General features: G+C 49.7%; 2 protein-coding genes across 3 annotated transcripts; both read left to right on the top strand.

Annotated features, from left to right (window-relative positions):
- The first annotated feature begins 647 nt into the window (after nucleotides 1–647).
- LOC130253358 (acyl-coenzyme A thioesterase 5-like) lies at nucleotides 648–6,017 on the top strand. Its single transcript, XM_056491867.1, has 3 exons — nucleotides 648–1,553; nucleotides 4,020–4,222; nucleotides 4,860–6,017. The coding sequence occupies exons 1-3, from the start codon at nucleotides 962–964 to the stop codon at nucleotides 5,436–5,438; spliced, it is 1,374 nt and encodes a 457-aa protein (XP_056347842.1). The 5' UTR covers nucleotides 648–961; the 3' UTR covers nucleotides 5,439–6,017.
- A 3,849-nt stretch (nucleotides 6,018–9,866) lies between these two features.
- LOC130253356 (acyl-coenzyme A thioesterase 1-like) lies at nucleotides 9,867–16,036 on the top strand. Of its 2 annotated transcripts, none has more exons than XM_056491862.1 (3): nucleotides 9,867–10,563; nucleotides 12,208–12,410; nucleotides 14,163–16,036. In XM_056491862.1, the coding sequence occupies exons 1-3, from the start codon at nucleotides 9,972–9,974 to the stop codon at nucleotides 14,766–14,768; spliced, it is 1,401 nt and encodes a 466-aa protein (XP_056347837.1). In that variant the 5' UTR covers nucleotides 9,867–9,971; the 3' UTR covers nucleotides 14,769–16,036. The 2 variants fall into 2 exon arrangements, with proteins under 2 accessions (XP_056347837.1, XP_056347838.1); XM_056491863.1 differs by lacking the exon at nucleotides 9,867–10,563 and adding an exon at nucleotides 10,585–10,910.
- The last annotated feature ends 11 nt before the right edge of the window (nucleotides 16,037–16,047 follow it).

Raw genomic sequence — 16,047 nt, 5'->3', positions numbered from 1 at the left:
AATAGGGATATTCCCTCTGTAACTGTTACATTGATTTCTCTCTGCTACAAGGGTAAAAAAATGCCACATTTTGACCTTATATGAACACAAAGTCAAGGCCACCAATTCCAATTTTCTTGATTATTCTGATGCCCTTGATGATCCCTTTCAAGCTCCTGGCATCCAAAGCCTGATCCCACTAGAGAAAGCTGAGGCACAGCTCCTATTTGTTGTGGGACAAGACGACCGTGTTGTCAAAAGTCATTATGCTACTGAAGTTGGCAAGATTCTGCAGGCTCATGGGAAGGGAAATTTTCAGATTCTCTCCTACCCTGGGACAGGGCACTGCATAGACCCTCCCTTTTTCCCTTTGTACTGCATAGGAAGCCACCCTGTGTTTCACAAGCGCGCAGTCCTGGGTGGGGAGCTCTGGGCTTATTCTAAAGCTCAGCTTCACGCTTGGTCACAGATCCAGGCTTTTTTCAAAAAGTATTTAATTGGTAATTAGTGTGCAACAAATACTGTGCAGGTAACGCACAATTTTGAACAATCAGATCAGATAAATTCTGCTACATTTATCATGTCAAAGCTTATCACAGTGGTATTAGTAAAATTACAGTATCTTCCATGAATTTGCACATCCATAACACAGAAAATAATTGGTCGTTTAGTTTAAAGTCTTTCCCCACTTTACAGGCCTCCTTCAAGTACCGAAGGGTGGCAATAAGGTGGCCCTGGAGCTCTCTCTTCTTTGGGCGGAAATGCTCAAAGTGCCAGGGATCGGCTGTGATGATCCCGCCCTCCCGTGGGCACTGGCATGGATGCAGCAGTGGCTCCAGGCAGACTTGGCATCTTCCCGTACGTGTGTGCCCACTCCATTCCTGCCTCAATTCCCCTCCCCTCGCCAGTGTGTGGGAAACTGCATTTATAGAAGGAGCCTCAGTTTCAATGCAGACACCGTGTGCTCAACAACTCCGGAGCCATGTGGCAGGTCGGTGCCCGCTCCCTGTGCCGGGTCAGCTCCCGCAGCTGGCAGAGCCGGCTGTCCCGGCCCCGCCCCGCGTCCGCAGCCTCACGGAGCCCCGGCACAGCCCCTGCGCAGGGACTCTCCTCCATGGCCCCCTCCATCCGCCTGGCGCCCGCCGCCCGCAGCCTCTTCGATGAGCCGCTGGCCATCGCCGTGCAGGGCCTCGGCCCGCGGCAGCAGGTCACGCTGCGAACGTCCTTGCGGGACGAGACCGGAGAGCTCTTCCAGGCCAGTGCCCGCTACCAGGCGGGCGACGACGGGCAGGTGGACCTCGCCCGCTGTCCTGCGCTGCCGGGAGGCAGCTTCTCCGGCCTGGAGCCCATGGGGCTGCTCTGGGCTTTGCAGCCCCAGAAGCCTTTCTGGCGGCTGGTGAAGCGGGACGTGCAGAGCCCCTTCCTGCTGCAGCTGGAGGTGTTCGAGGGCCACGGGGAGCGCCCCGGGCAGCTCCTGGCCCAGGCGCAGCACGAGCGGGCGTTCCTGCGGGACGGGGTGCGGAGAGTCCCGGTGCGCGAAGGGAGGATCCGGGCCACGCTTTTCCTGCCCCCCGGTGAGTACCAACGGCAGCCATCCTGTTTTCTCTAAATAGGTGTGTTTTTGGTGAAACGTGTTCCATGATCTCCCTGAACAAGCCTTTTAAAACCCCATGTCATTTCCCCCGTCCTCCCTCCTCCCTCCCATGCCATTGACCAGCTTGACCATCCTTTCCAATTCACCTGCCCATGCATGTGCCAGGACATAGTTGCAGAAGGCAGAGAAATAACAATTTTTACCCGGGGCTTGAGGTTAAAAAAACCCAAAACCAACAACAATCATGAATAAATTCACAGCAAGTGAATGTGAATGTGCCGGGAGGGCTGCAGGAGACAAGAAGCTGCAGAAGAGAGTCGTGGGGAAGGGCTGTGTGACAGTCATTGGCACTTCTACTCACTGGGAGGAGTTGGGGAATTCTTCTCCCTCCTCCTTAATAGCAACTAACTATAGTAACTATTCGGTGACCATGGCCCACCGTGCTGGGGTGAATATCATCAGTGTGTGAAAGAGGGAAGAGGAGGGGCTCAAGAACATTTACCGGGAATAAATCTTTCCAGCGGGCAAAGACAACTATTTAATTGTGCCGGAAAAGGTGCAGAGCGCCTTTCTGAGATGCAAGGATTGCACAAGACACTACCTGTCTCTAGCATCTTCTGGGCAGCTACACCAAGATTCCCTGCCAGAGTGCATGGTGTGGGAAAACTGATTTCACAGACTTAGCATCCCGCCCACAAGGCCAGGACTCCCGCCTCTGCCTCGCCTCTACGCCCACCTGCTGACCAGGAGAGGAAGAAGCCACCTGCACACACTTTATATCCAAAATGTCCCACTTCCCCTGAGCTGAGGCGCTTATGGTAAGTCAAATGCTGGTGCGTTTCCTCTGAGTCCCCTGACCTCCACCTTTTGCCTGTGTTTTAAAATGATAAGCCTTTGCCACACATTCCCTGGCACTTTGAACTGTTTCCTAGGCACTTTGAATTATTTCCTAAGCACAGGATAAAAAGTATTTATCCCCATCCTACTGCCAACACAAGCCAGCTTCAGCTTAGCAAGACTGAAAGCTTGGTCTGTAGTCAGTATTTCTCAGTTCTACTTGGAGATGTGTTTTGCTACCACGATTTCACCACACTCAAACTGCCCTGCACTGAGAAACCCCATCATGATTTTCAGTCCCTGAGCCTGCTCTCTACACCACACATGTCCACATTCAGATTCTGGAGTTGGATATTCTCAGCAAATGACCTAAGGCCATGTAGAGGCAGAGAGCTGAAAGGGCTTTTGTCGCACTTCCTTGAGCACCCCCACAGGCTTATTCAGCAGTACCACCTTTTCTGGGCTTGTTCATGCAAGTCCACAGAGCCCTGCCACACTCAGCAGAGCCATGGGCCACAGACAACTGCACTCCTGGTCCCTGGCCACACAGCCACTGCTCTGAGTGCTCACAGCCTGTGAAGAGCCAGTAGATGTGCTGTTGCCCGCATGCAAACAGCCACAGAAGAAAGAGCAGAGCAGCACTTTTGATGGCAGGGCTCTCCTTGGTCCAAGGCAGAGAGTGAACACATGCTGTGCTCTCTCTCTCTCCTCTTACTTCTGTGACACCTGCAGCACATTCCCACCTTCCACCTGCAGCCTTATCTGCAGATGCACGGGCCAGTGCAGGGTGTGACACTGTGGCAGAAGGGCATCCTCAAAGGGTGGGAGGCATGAGCCCACTCAGGCCTGTGATTCTCCTGAAGCCAGAAGCAGGTGTGTCCTAGGTTTTCTCCACTCCTCAACACCTCCAGAGGCATCTTCGGTTTCCTGCAGGTTGCAGTCCCAAAAGCAATCAGGCTGAAGGAATGCAACCTGCAAAGCATTCCCTGAACTGGCTGGACTGGTTCAAGATTCTCCCAGGATGAGGAAAAGAGCATCCTGGGCCAAGAAAAATCCAAATAGAGATCCACTGATCACCCACTGAGATAACTGTGGCATCCTGTGCAGAATTTGATACTGACTGCTGCCAGATTGACTGGCAAAGAAACAAAGTACTGGTTTGGATGATGCACAGCTTTTCAAGGGATCCCAAATGTTAAAAAACTAATATACAAACAAAAAAGCTTACAGATACCATGACAATTTTTATAATAGCAGCTGAAGAGCTTGTTGCTACAGGGCTGCTTACAGGAAGAGAACTTGGGACATGATTCTTTTACCAAACACTCCCTACCTGCTGACTCTAAGCACAATGCACAATTCTGCTCCTTCCTAAAACAACTAAGGGTTTGCACCTTACCTAAGAGGTACTACTCTTGCACTTTTTTTTCCTCTACAACACACTAGAATTTTTTCAGGTGCTGACACTGCACAGCTGACTGATCGTCTTTTCCCCAAAAGATGCTTTTCTGCAGTTCCTGTTTGGTGCCTCATTGGATGCATTCCAAACCAGAGAAACATTGAAAGGAGTCATTTCAGGCAACTCTGATCTTTCTCTTGCCTGCTACAGGAGAAGACACCTTTCCAGGGATCATTGATATACATGGACTTGGAGGAGGCATTTTTGAGCCCAGAGCAAGCCTGCTGGCCAATCATGGCTTTGCCACACTGGCCCTGGCTTATTATCAATTTGAGGATCTGCCGCAGGAACCAAAGGAACTCCACCTGGAATATTTTGAAGAGGCAGTGAACTATATGCTGCAGCACCCACAGGTAGGAACACCCCTGTTTCCTGTGGGTTCCAGGAACCACTCCTGTAAAGTCCTCTCACTTTGCCCAAGTCATCTTTGGATGAGGTTGCAGAAATACTCACCTAGCAGGACAGGGCTGGCCTTTGCAAGGACTTTGGGTGCCCAAGTTCTAGGAAAGAAAAGGGCCAAGTAGAGATGCAGTGGAATGGGGGTGGAGAGAGATTGCAAAGCAACAAAGACAGATCAGATGTAACCAGGTGGGAAGGGTGTGCTGGAAAAAGCATTCATGAGTTGCCACCATGTTGCCACTACAGTCTCAAGAGTTAAAAAGAGCATCTGCCAGGGTCTAAGACTAATAATTCATAGATATGACCTACAAGCTGTCCCCAGATGGATGAGATCATGTCTCCCCACTCCTGGCTGATTTCAGAACAGCAGGGAGCATTCTGCATGTGAGTGGTTTGAAATACAGTATGAGGAGAAAATATAGGTGGTACAGGAGGGTGTGCCTATCATTTGTCCAGAAGGAAAAGTAATCATTGCCATTACTTTCTTCATGTGGTTTTGCAAAGTCTCAGCATTAGATAGTCTTCCCCTCCATGAACCAGCTGTTGTGCTTTTCAGCTCAGCACTGATGAGCACTTCCTCCTCTCTTCTAGGTAAAGGGTCCAGGGGTTGGCCTGCTCGGTTTCTCCAAAGGAGGGGAAGTGTCCCTTGCCATGGCTGCCTTCCTGAAGAACATCAAGGCTGTTGCTGCCCTCAATGCTCCTGTTGCTGCTACATGTATTCCTTTCTCTTACAAGAATAAAATCATCCCCACTTTGACCTTATATGAACACAAAGTCAAGGCCACCAATTCCAATTTTCTTGATTATTCTGATGTCCTTGATGATCCCTTTCAAGCTCCTGGCATCCAAAGCCTGATCCCACTAGAGAAAGCTGAGGCACAGCTCCTATTTGTTGTGGGACAAGACGACCGTGTTGTCAAAAGTCATTATGCTACTGAAGTTGGCAAGATTCTGCAGGCTCATGGGAAGGGAAATTTTCAGATTCTCTCCTACCCTGGGACAGGGCACTGCATAGACCCTCCCTTTTTCCCTTTGTACTGCATAGGAAGCCACCCCGTGTTTCACAAGCGCGCAGTCCTGGGTGGGGAGCTCTGGGCTTATTCTAAAGCTCAGCTTCACGCTTGGTCACAGATCCAGGCTTTTTTCAAAAAGTATTTAATTGGTAACTAATGTGCAACAAATAATGAGCAGGTAACGCACAATTTTGAACAATCAGATCTGATAAATTCTGCTACATTTATCATGTCAAAGCTTATCACAGTGGTATTAGTAAAATTACAGTATCTTCCATGACTTTGCACATCCATAACACAGAAAATAAATCGGTTTGCCTTTTCTGTTCCCATCTCAACCTTTTTGTTCAAGTATCAAGGAAAGGTGGGTTTTCAGTCTTTGACAAAACAGGTAATGTGCAAAATGCACAGTTACATTTCTTGGGTGGTTTCTATTCCTCTAATACTTGACAGCACTTTCCATGTCACTGTGGTCTCTACCCGTGTCCTCCAGTAATAATAATTATCTCTATTGACAACTGTTTCTAATGACAATTTTGGAGCAGGGATTTCACTGCTACTATGGTGAATGTGTCATTGCAAATGGAAATTTCTCTGACCTCTGTGCTACTGCGAGAGTGTAAAAATGGTTGCTATAGCCAGGACTCTGGGCTGTCTCTGGTTAAGCTTTGGGAAAGGTTGTTTTCCTTCTTTGTTATTGGGGTGAGAATTGTAATAAAGAGTCTGAAACTTGTAATCCATGTAGACATTTGTGGTGCTTTCTGTAGAAGCAGGTTTTGCATCTTGACCATTCTCCCATCCCAGGGTGGATCAACGGCCCTGTTGGAAAGGCCCTGAGGGCCTCCTGTCCCTCCTCGGCAAAGAAGTCACACTCACTCCAAAACATCTGTGTACAATGAACTGCCACCAGCATCCCCAATTTCTTTGTGAGGCAAAACCATGGGCCAGGGAGCACCATTTCTGTCAGACCTGGGGAGCTGCCACCTCGTTTGTGAACACCATCGCCTCACCCCAGCTAGACTAGCTGTCCTGGGTTTCTCCATTTTGCAGGTGTCCCCCAGGCCAGCCTGATACACTGGGGCAAACCTCAGAGCCAGCCTCTCAGCTGCCTCTCAGCCCTGTCATGTTTTCAGCACCTGGGCATCACCATTGTAGCCCTTCCCTGCCCAGCACGTTTCATAACAGATGTTATCAGGAACACTGCCTGGCACCTCTGGGCCTGCCCTAGCATAGGTAAGGTTGTTTGTTTGAGCGTGGGCTAAAAAAGAATGTGACAGAGCAGGAGGAGGGGAAGAACATAAGTCTCAGAGCAGCTCATGGCCATGCCAGGTGCTGTCATCACAAAAACGTGCAACACTGCATGTTGGGCAGTGCTGGGCTAGTGGGGTTGTCTCTGCCTGAGATGTTCCCAGGCCTGCAGCTTGGCTGAGTTTGAGGGGAAAAAAGACAAGCCTGCACGAGAAACCCAGGAAGGAGGACTTCAGCTGTGCCTGTGTGTGTCCAGTCCAGCAGGCCTGCTGTAGAGAACTTCCACCACAGCAGATAAGCACACTATGCATCAACAAGTGTCTGGAGAGAGCAGCTGCCTTTTGGAGATAACAGTATCATAGCATAGTTTGGGATGAAACGGACCTTAACTGTCATGTAGTCCAACTGCCTGCAATAAGCAGAGATATCTTCAACTAGATCAGATTGCTCAGAGCCCTATGCAACCTGGTCCTGGATGTTTCCTGGCATGAGACATCCATCGCCAATCTGGGCAACCTGGGACAGTGTTTTACCATCCTCATTGTAAAAAACTTCTACCTTACATCTAATCTGTATCAACTGTCTTTTAGTTTAAAGCCATTGCCCCACTAACAAATTTGCCCCATCTTACAGGCCTCTTTCAGATTCTGAAAGATGGCAATAAGGTGGCCCTGAAGCTTTCTCTTCCATGAGCTGAGACACTCCAACAGTCTCAGGGATGTGATGATCCCGCCCTGCTGTGGGTGCTGGCAGAGGTACAGCCGTGGCTACAGGCAAATATGGCATCTCCAAGCATGTATGAATCCTTCTCCCTCCTCCTTAATAGCAACTAACTATAGTAACTATTCAGTGACCATGGCCCACCGTGTTGGGGTGAACATCATCAGTGTGTGAAAGAGGGAAGAGGAGGGGCTCAAGAACATTTACCAGGAATAAATCTTTCCAGTGGGCAAAGACAACTATTTAATTGTGCTGGAAAAGGTGCAGAGCGCCTTTCTGAGATGCAAGGATTGCACAAGACACTACCTGTCTCTAGCATCTTCTGGGCAGCTACACCAAGATTCCCTGCCAGAGTGCATGGTGTGAGAAAACTGATTTCACAGACTTAGCATCCCGCCCACAACAAGGCCAGGACTCCCGCCCCTGCCTCACCTCTACCCCCACCTGCTGACCAGGAGAGGAAGAAGCCACCTGCACACACTTTATATCCAAAACGATAACCCACAGTGAGAGGCACTGAACTATAAGCTGCAGCACCCACAGGTAGGAACACCCCTGTTTCCTGTGGGTTCCAGGAACCGCTCCTGTAAAGTCCTCTCACTTTGCCCAAGTCATCTTTGGATGAGGTTGCAGAAATACTCACCTAGCAGGACAGGGCTGGCCTTTGCAAGGACTTTGGGTGCCCAAGTTCTAGGAAAGAAAAGGGCCAAGTAGAGATGCAGTGGAATGGGGGTGGAGAGAGATTGCAAAGTAACAAAGACAGATCAGATGTAACCAGGTGGGAAGGGTGTGCTGGAAAAAGCATTCATGAGTTGCCACCATGTTGCCACTACAGTCTCAAGAGTTAAAAAGAGCATCTGCCAGGGTCTAAGACTAATAATTCATAGATATGACCTACAAGCTGTCCCCAGATGGATGAGATCATGTCTCCCCACTCCTGGCTGATTTCAGAACAGCAGGGAGCATTCTGCATGTGAGTGGCTGAAGTAATGTATGAGGAGAAAATGCAGGGGGTGCTGGGCTGTCTCTGGTTAAGCCCTCGGAGAGGTTGTTTGCCTTTTGTGCCTTCTTTCCATCTTCCCTTCAGAAGGCAGTGCTCTGCCTCGTGGATACTTCTGGTCCCAAGATGTCATGCAAAAAAACTTTCTGTTGAATTTCTAGACATTTTGATCTTCTCCTACATGAAGTGGGACATTTTAATCTTTGTAATAAAGAGACTGAAATTTGAAAGCCATGGAGTCTTTTGCTGTACTTTGGTTAGAAGCAGTGTTTGCAACTTGACTATTTCCTTATCCCAGGATGAAGGCTTATGAAAGGTTGCAGCAACTTGGGATCAAAGGTTGCCCAGCTGGGAACAGGAGACCAGAGAAGATGGACACACTTCACTCTCTTCCATGGCTCTTGTGTCACCAAGCATGCAGGAGAAGGAATGTTGCTGAAGTGTCCAGGACCCTTTCCCTTAGCATCTGCTCCTGCATATGATTAAACTCACGATCAAATCCAGTAGTGTATGCCACAGTGCTGTTCTCAGCAATGGGAGCAATTCAGGACTGGACACCAGACAACATACTCAAATGCTAGATGACAGAACACCTCACCTACTTGGGAAAAAGGGTAATTTTCATGGCGAATGAAAGACTGCTGAGACTCTGCCCAATATCTCTGACCACTTAATATTTCCAATTAAGATAACACTCAGGATTCCCTTAGATGCTTCCATCTCTTTCACACATCTAAGACAGACACGAGGAGCTCAGAGCGTGAGGCATAAGAGGCACCTACATCTCCCAGGAAGAGTCTGGGAGCATCTGGAAACAGTTGTCCCTCTGCAGTTCCTTTTGCATCAGAAGATCCATCTCTGCATAAGATGGGCTGAATGATTTTCTCTTTTAAATCTTTGCACAATCCATTACTAGAAGAGCCAGATGTTTTCTGACCTACCTAAATAGTGTGTGAAAGTGCTCCTCCCTTATTGATCCTGCATCCCTGACCACCCTGATCATCTTTCTTAACACACCTGGCTGTGCACCTACCTAGGCCGGGGCAGAGCCTGGTGGAGGCATAATCAACCTTGCCCAAGCCTTGGGGTAACGAACAGAGAACCAGAGGCAGCAAGGAGACAAGAAGCTATGGCGAGCTAGTGCTGGTGTGGCCTCTCCCCGCCTCGGCTGGGACTGCTATCGCATCGCTGCGGTCCCTTGCCTGAGCAGCATAGCACAGCACAGCTCGGCCGTGCCGTGCAGAGCTGTCCCATCTCTGTGCGGTCTGTCCCACACCGGCCCTTCCCTGTTCAGTGATTCCGACTGCGATTTTGTTCGGCGACTCCTCAACCTATCTGCTTGCTCGTCCTCTCCCCACGTCTCCTGCCCGCAGCCACCGCCCGGCCGGGAGAGATCGGGGGGACACTGAGGAGCTCACCGAGGCCCAGACGGGTTTCTAGGACTAGGCAGCCTTTGGATGAAACCTCCCACAGCCGGTGAAGGCAGCGGGGGGAAGACAGAAGAGGAGGCGGGGAGGCAGGCACGCAGAGAAGCAGAGCGGCACGGAACTTGGCAGCCACGCCAGCAGGCAGGAGGGAAGCAGGAGGACGGAATAAGGGAGCTGTCATCCCGCTCCTCCCCATCGGGGCGTGCCAGCGTCCTCCGGGCCCGAGCCCGGCCCCAGTTCCGCGAGGATCTGCCCCAGAATCCGCCCCAGAGGCGGGACCAGCAGCTTCGGAGCCATGTGGCAGGTCGGTGCCCGCTCCCTGTGCCGGGTCAGCTCCCGCAGCTGGCAGAGCCGGCTGTCCCGGCCCCGCCCCGCGTCCGCAGCCTCACGGAGCCCCGGCACAGCCCCTGCGCAGGGACTCTCCTCCATGGCCCCCTCCATCCGCCTGGCGCCCGCCGCCCGCAGCCTCTTCGATGAGCCGCTGGCCATCGCCGTGCAGGGCCTCGGCCCGCGGCAGCAGGTCACGCTGCGAACGTCCTTGCGGGACGAGACCGGAGAGCTCTTCCAGGCCAGTGCCCGCTACCAGGCGGGCGACGACGGGCAGGTGGACCTCGCCCGCTGTCCTGCGCTGCCGGGAGGCAGCTTCTCCGGCCTGGAGCCCATGGGGCTGCTCTGGGCTTTGCAGCCCCAGAAGCCTTTCTGGCGGCTGGTGAAGCGGGACGTGCAGAGCCCCTTCCTGCTGCAGCTGGAGGTGTTCGAGGGCCACGGGGAGCGCCCCGGGCAGCTCCTGGCCCAGGCGCAGCACGAGCGGGCGTTCCTGCGGGACGGGGTGCGGAGAGTCCCGGTGCGCGAAGGGAGGATCCGGGCCACGCTTTTCCTGCCCCCCGGTGAGTACCGGCCGTGCCGGGCTCCTGCCCCCAGTGTGCTGCCTCTGCTTTCGGCCCTGCACTCCCAGGCCCGCAGTCAGACCGCCTCCAGGCTCCCCTGGAGCCCCGTCGCAGGCAGAGGACAGGGAGGAGCTGTCTCGCCAGTCGGCACTGGACACTCCTCAAGAAGTGGCCTGATCAGCCCAGCCAGTTTTGATCTGCCGGCCGTACTCCTCACAAAGAACAGCTGCATGTGGTGAAGCGCATGTGTGTTTCTTTAACTGATTTCTGTTGGATATGAAGATATTGATCACAGTACACTTTTTCTTCCCAAATGCCATGGGAGGTGGAGTCAGACAGTTTTCAAGGTACCTTTCCTCTACCTGGCTGTTTTCCAGGAAATTCAGGTGATAATTCTTTTGAGTAAGTGGAACACCACACTCCTAAACTGTAGAGTTTCAGCCTGTGGCTTCCCTTTCCAGCCTCTCCACACATCTTTAACTTAGTAATGTCCTAAATGCTGTAGCTCAAGTTCCCTTTTGCTGCCACATTTGTCCCCAGTTCTTTCCTGTGTATGAGTAGAAGGTCAAGGAAAACATTGGACAGACTTGCTCTGGCAGTATTTTTGCCAGAAAATAATGAAAAGGGCCTGTGGTTTTCACACTGCCTGACAAATGCTGCGTTCTCCTGCCATCAGCTGTCCAGATTTCTGCTAGTTTTCTGTAGGAAACCTCATCTCTTGCATTCCCTTGCTTCCGTAGTAGCCACACCTCCACCACATCCCACCTTTTCTTCCCCCTGTGATACAGAGGTTTTCACCATGTGTGTCTTTGGCAAGGAGCTCTTCTATGTATCACGTGCCTTCCCCTCTCCCCTTTCTTTCCTGTCTGTCCGGGATAAATCTTTTGTGACAGTGCTAAAATCACACGTGCTGTGCCAGCCAGTGCCCTGGGCTCTGACTTCATCTGTCTCCTTGAGGCTGGAGGCGAATTTCTAGTTCTTGCTTGTTACCCACGTTTGATGTTAGTCTGCAGACACCTGAGGGGAAGCTTCACCCTCCCTCCTGCGCAGGAATGGAAGTCTCCCTCGGCCTCCTTTCCATACTTGGTTAGTACTTTGCAGCAATCAATCCCTCTCAGCTCTGGACTTCAGTCTCTGTCCCATGATGAACCTAACCTAACATAATGCTTCCCTTACCAGGTAAGCAAGGCTGGTTTCAAATACTTTCTTCTTTTAATCCCAGATAAAATGACTGAGGTGCATTTACACTAAAATTGAAAAGTTGAACCCATCAGAAGATGGGACTTTTTTTTGGATTAGCCTTCAGAGAAGTGCACTAAGGAGAAGCCTTCTGGATATTTTTGATTACATTTGCAGTGAATTTACATGATACAGAGAACTAGTTGTGACTGTTAAAAGATCCCTTCTCTTCCAGCTGCCTGTTTCCTGATGTTATCTAAAACATTAGCAGGCCTGCTAATTTGTGCAAGTTTGTTTAATCTTGAAGCAATGTAGCTATTTCATTAAAACTGTCACAGTAATTTAGGACCCTCAATACCATTCTGCTGCTGTATATTTTTTTAAAGACATGTTCCCAGGCCTATGAATGTGGAATATAAATTAAAAATGGTGGGTTAATGTGTCCTGTTATGTTGTCTCTCTCAGGAAGTGGCCCCTTTCCGGGAATTATTGACTTGTATGGAACTGGAGGAGGACTCCCTGAATACAGGGCATGCCTGCTGGCCAACCACGGCTTTGCTGTGCTGGCTCTGGCTTTCTACAGCTATGAAGATCTCCCTAAAGGGATGAAGGAATTCCACCTGGAATATTTCGAAGAAGCTGTAAACTATATGTTGCAACACACCCAGGTTGGTTTGTTCATTGACTGTCACTACAGTGAACTCTCATTAGTTAGGTCCTGTCAGACTGCAGATGGGGCAGAGCTGCTGTACTTAAAATAGCATCGCTGTTGAGTTGGCTGTTATTCATTTGTTTTATATCTTTAACTCTTATTACAATGGCTTTCTGGCAGATTATTCCAACTCTTCCTTTGGTGAAACAGTGACACATTGGTCACATACTGGTAATTTCTACTCCATTCAACCCAGTGTCATAAACAGGGTGCTAGTTTCCTGGAGGCTTACTGGATTTGCAGTGGGGATTTTAGATTTATGCTCTGTAGAATGTCCTGCAGAACTAAATATCCTTTTCAGGTGTGGAGCACATGATAACCTTCTGTGATCCAGGTCTCAGGGAAACTAAGGAAACTCAAGGAAGTCTACCAATACACATTTGATTCTGTGTGTTTTATGAGCTGTTAAAATCACTCCAAATATTGGTATTTGATAAGTGGGTTTTAGCAGCTAGTTGTGCACTTAGGGATCCTTCTAATTTAGCACCTCTTGGAAGAGAACCCTGCTCAATTCTGCACCTCCTTATAAGTACCTGTGAATGACAGTAGCTAGAACTGCACAAACCAACACTTGGTTTCTCTGGAGAGTGAAAATAAATACTTTCCTTAACCTCAGAAAGATGAGTAGTTATTAAAAGTCTTGACTGCTTTCTAGTCACCTTAACCTTAACTACTCATGCCACATCTCTGCCCAAAAAAGTCTGAAAATTGCTTTCCCCAGCATTTTTTTTCCCTTGAGAGCAGTACAGTACCACTGCCTCCTATTAATACCTCCACTGCTATTCTCACCATGTTTTTAATGGGTTGCAAAGTTGCAGCCATATTTTCCAATTTCCTCCTTCCCATATTTCAAAGTCAGTGGGTTTGAAGCCTATTACACTGGTGATAAGATACAGAAGGTATTAAATTTTGATGCCATCTCAGAGCCCATATGCCCCTAAGAGTCTTTGGAGATTAAAGAGATGTGATATTAGGTAACCTTCTTCTAGTATCCTTAAAGGATTTCAGCACCCAGTAAGCTCATTTAACTTTCCTATTCTATTTAATTTGTCTTGTGTGAAAGAAAATGAAGGTAACCTAGTCTAGATTGACTACTGTACAATTCTCTTAGAAAAATGGTTTTAATAGGCTGTATTTTTAAGATACATTTTAATGAGTAAGCTACCTCACACTACTTCCTATGAGTTAGATACCAAACATTCTAGAGAAGAGGAAGAGCAGCTCATGTGGAGCCTGCTACCCCATGTCAGCTTAGTAGGGGAACCTTGAATATAAGAAATACATTAACATAAGTATGACAAAATCATAGTCATTGCTGACTTTGAGTATTTTGCACTGAAAGAAAGCAATTGCAGAGGAGGCCTCCCCTGCTCTTTCCCTCTTCTTCTCTCAACTGCATTATAAATAAAGTGAATATGAGACTGCACATTTGCAAGCACAGCTGTACTCTCTGCATCAGCACTGAACCTTGTAGCTTTGTTAGGATGATGCTGCAGTCTCAGTAGGGCTTAGGATCATAAATCAAGCACAGAACAGTGCCCAGAATCCCTCAGACATGGGCCCTCCACACAAGACCTCAGATGCCTGTAGGTGGGCTCCAAATTTGGGACAGACCTGCACAAACAGACACAGCTGCAAACATGGCAACATGTTAAAGAATTGGCATACCATGATTCATTGCTTGTGGTTTCTCTTCTCTCACCTGCAGGTTAAAGGTCCAGGAATTGGTTTGCTTGGACACTCGAAGGGGGGTGACCTGTGCGTCTCCATGGCCTCCTTCCTAAAGGGCATCACAGCCACTGCCCTCATCAACGGCTCGGTAGCAAATGTGGGTGCAGTGCTCCACTACAAGGACATCACCATTCCACCCCTTGGTATCAATCGAAAACGCATCAAGGTTGGCAAATCTGGGATTGCTGATATTATTGATGTACTGAACAACCCACTAGAAGGGCCTGACCAGCAAAGCTTTATCCCTTTGGAGAAGGCTGAGTGTTGCTTCTTGTTCATTGTTGGCCAGGATGATCACAACTGGAAAAGCGAATTCTTTGCAGTTGAGGGGAGCAAACGTTTGCAGGCTCATGGGAAAGCAAAGCCTGAGATAGTTTGTTATCCTGGAGCAGGACACTACATTGAACCTCCCTTTTTCCCAATGTGTGCAGCCTCAATGCACCTGCTATTTGGCAAGCCTGTGATGTGGGGAGGGGAGCCCAAGGCACATTGTGAAGCACAGATAGATGCTTGGCAGCAAATCCAAGCTTTCTTTCATAAACACCTCACGGGCAAGCCATCTGGAGCACCCAGTAAGCTCTGATATTAATTAGGTTACTGTGCAGATGAAGATGCTGGTTTTGTTAAATCATTTAGTTAAATGGTTCAGAATGAGAACAAGGAACATCAGAGAATAAGCTATTAGGTTTCTTGGGGGATGACAGTGAGCGAAAGCAAGAAAGCAGCTTCCTTATTACACCCTCCTCTAATCTTGGTTAGAGGTCTTGGCCTCCTGTTTTATGTAGCACAGGGTTATAAGCTGTGGAAAACAAATGGTGGTAAGGCTGTGTGTGCTTTGAATGTGAATTGAAGTGGTAGGTAACTCATTCAAGCTGAGAACTGGGATGAAAATATGCCTTGGCCTTCTCAGAGGAAATGCATGCCATTTCCCAGCTTTGTGTTCTAGTTCCAGTATTCTAGTTTTCCTGGAAGCAGTAATCTGCCTCCAGTAATCTTTCTGATCTCCCTGTGCACTTCAACCTCCTTTGTTGCTCCTTCCCCTTCTCCCAAACCACTAAAATGCATCTGCCTTAAAAATATCTAATATTTCACTTACCAAAAGCAGCAGTACTGTGCCAGCATCCTCAGGTAACACTTCACACTTACAGGCAACGAATAGCCCGTAGCTTGATGTGATGTTCTGAGCACATACAGTAGAAATGAGACATTTAAACAGTCTGTGGAAGTTTGTAAGCGTGAAGAAACAACAGAACGGGTCCTGTTAGTTGTCATCCTGGAGCCGCACACGGGTGTCTCCTCAGCATGGCTGGGTATAGCTGTGGAGATCCGCAGCACTGTCAGAGCTCCCTGCCTGTACATTCCCCGAATGCCTTTTCAGCTGCCAGCTCCTAAGGGCTGCTGAGAGCAGCCGGGCTGCGGGGCTGGCACGGCGGCTCCGTGAGGCGGCTGGAAGGGGCCGTGAGGAGGCCTGGAAGAGGCCGTGAGGCGGCTGGAAAGAGCTGTGAGGCGGCCGGGAAGGGGCCGTGAGGCGGCTGGAAGAGGCCGTGAGGCGGCTGGAGAGGGCCATGAGGCGGCCAGCCCGCTGTGGCGGAGCGGGACTCCGGCTGCTCGCCCCTGCTCTCTGCGCAGCGGAGCGAGCGCTCAGCCCCGCCGGGCATCGTCAGTAACTTTTGGCACCCGAGCGTGGGGTTGAAGGAGAAGGCGCTGGGTGCTGCCGGCGCATTTGCACCGTGTGTACGAACGCGTTGCACCCGTCGGTGCCTGCAGCCCGTACTCGGCCTCTGCTGTTGCCCGTTTGTACGTTTTGCATCCACCCTAATGTAATGGATTAAAGTGAAACTTTAACTGCTGCCCACGGCTCG

The sequence above is a fragment of the Oenanthe melanoleuca genome, chromosome 5, assembly GCF_029582105.1.
Source record: "Oenanthe melanoleuca isolate GR-GAL-2019-014 chromosome 5, OMel1.0, whole genome shotgun sequence".
Taxonomy (NCBI): Eukaryota; Metazoa; Chordata; class Aves; order Passeriformes; family Muscicapidae; genus Oenanthe; species Oenanthe melanoleuca.
Note: the sequence above shows the minus strand (reverse complement) of the source record. Positions and strands in the feature narration are given on the sequence as shown.

Bases quoted from the DNA above. Each gene is read 5' to 3' on its own strand.
- LOC130253356 (XM_056491862.1), top strand. From the start codon at position 9,972: ATGTGGCAGGTCGGTGCCCGCTCCCTGTGCCGGGTCAGCTCCCGCAGC. The intron at 10,564-12,207 runs GTGAGTACCGGC...TGTCTCTCTCAG, and splicing joins CACGCTTTTCCTGCCCCCCG to GAAGTGGCCCCTTTCCGGGA. The intron at 12,411-14,162 runs GTTGGTTTGTTC...TCTCACCTGCAG, and splicing joins ATATGTTGCAACACACCCAG to GTTAAAGGTCCAGGAATTGG.
- LOC130253358 (XM_056491867.1), top strand. From the start codon at position 962: ATGTGGCAGGTCGGTGCCCGCTCCCTGTGCCGGGTCAGCTCCCGCAGC. The intron at 1,554-4,019 runs GTGAGTACCAAC...TGCCTGCTACAG, and splicing joins CACGCTTTTCCTGCCCCCCG to GAGAAGACACCTTTCCAGGG. The intron at 4,223-4,859 runs GTAGGAACACCC...CCTCTCTTCTAG, and splicing joins ATATGCTGCAGCACCCACAG to GTAAAGGGTCCAGGGGTTGG.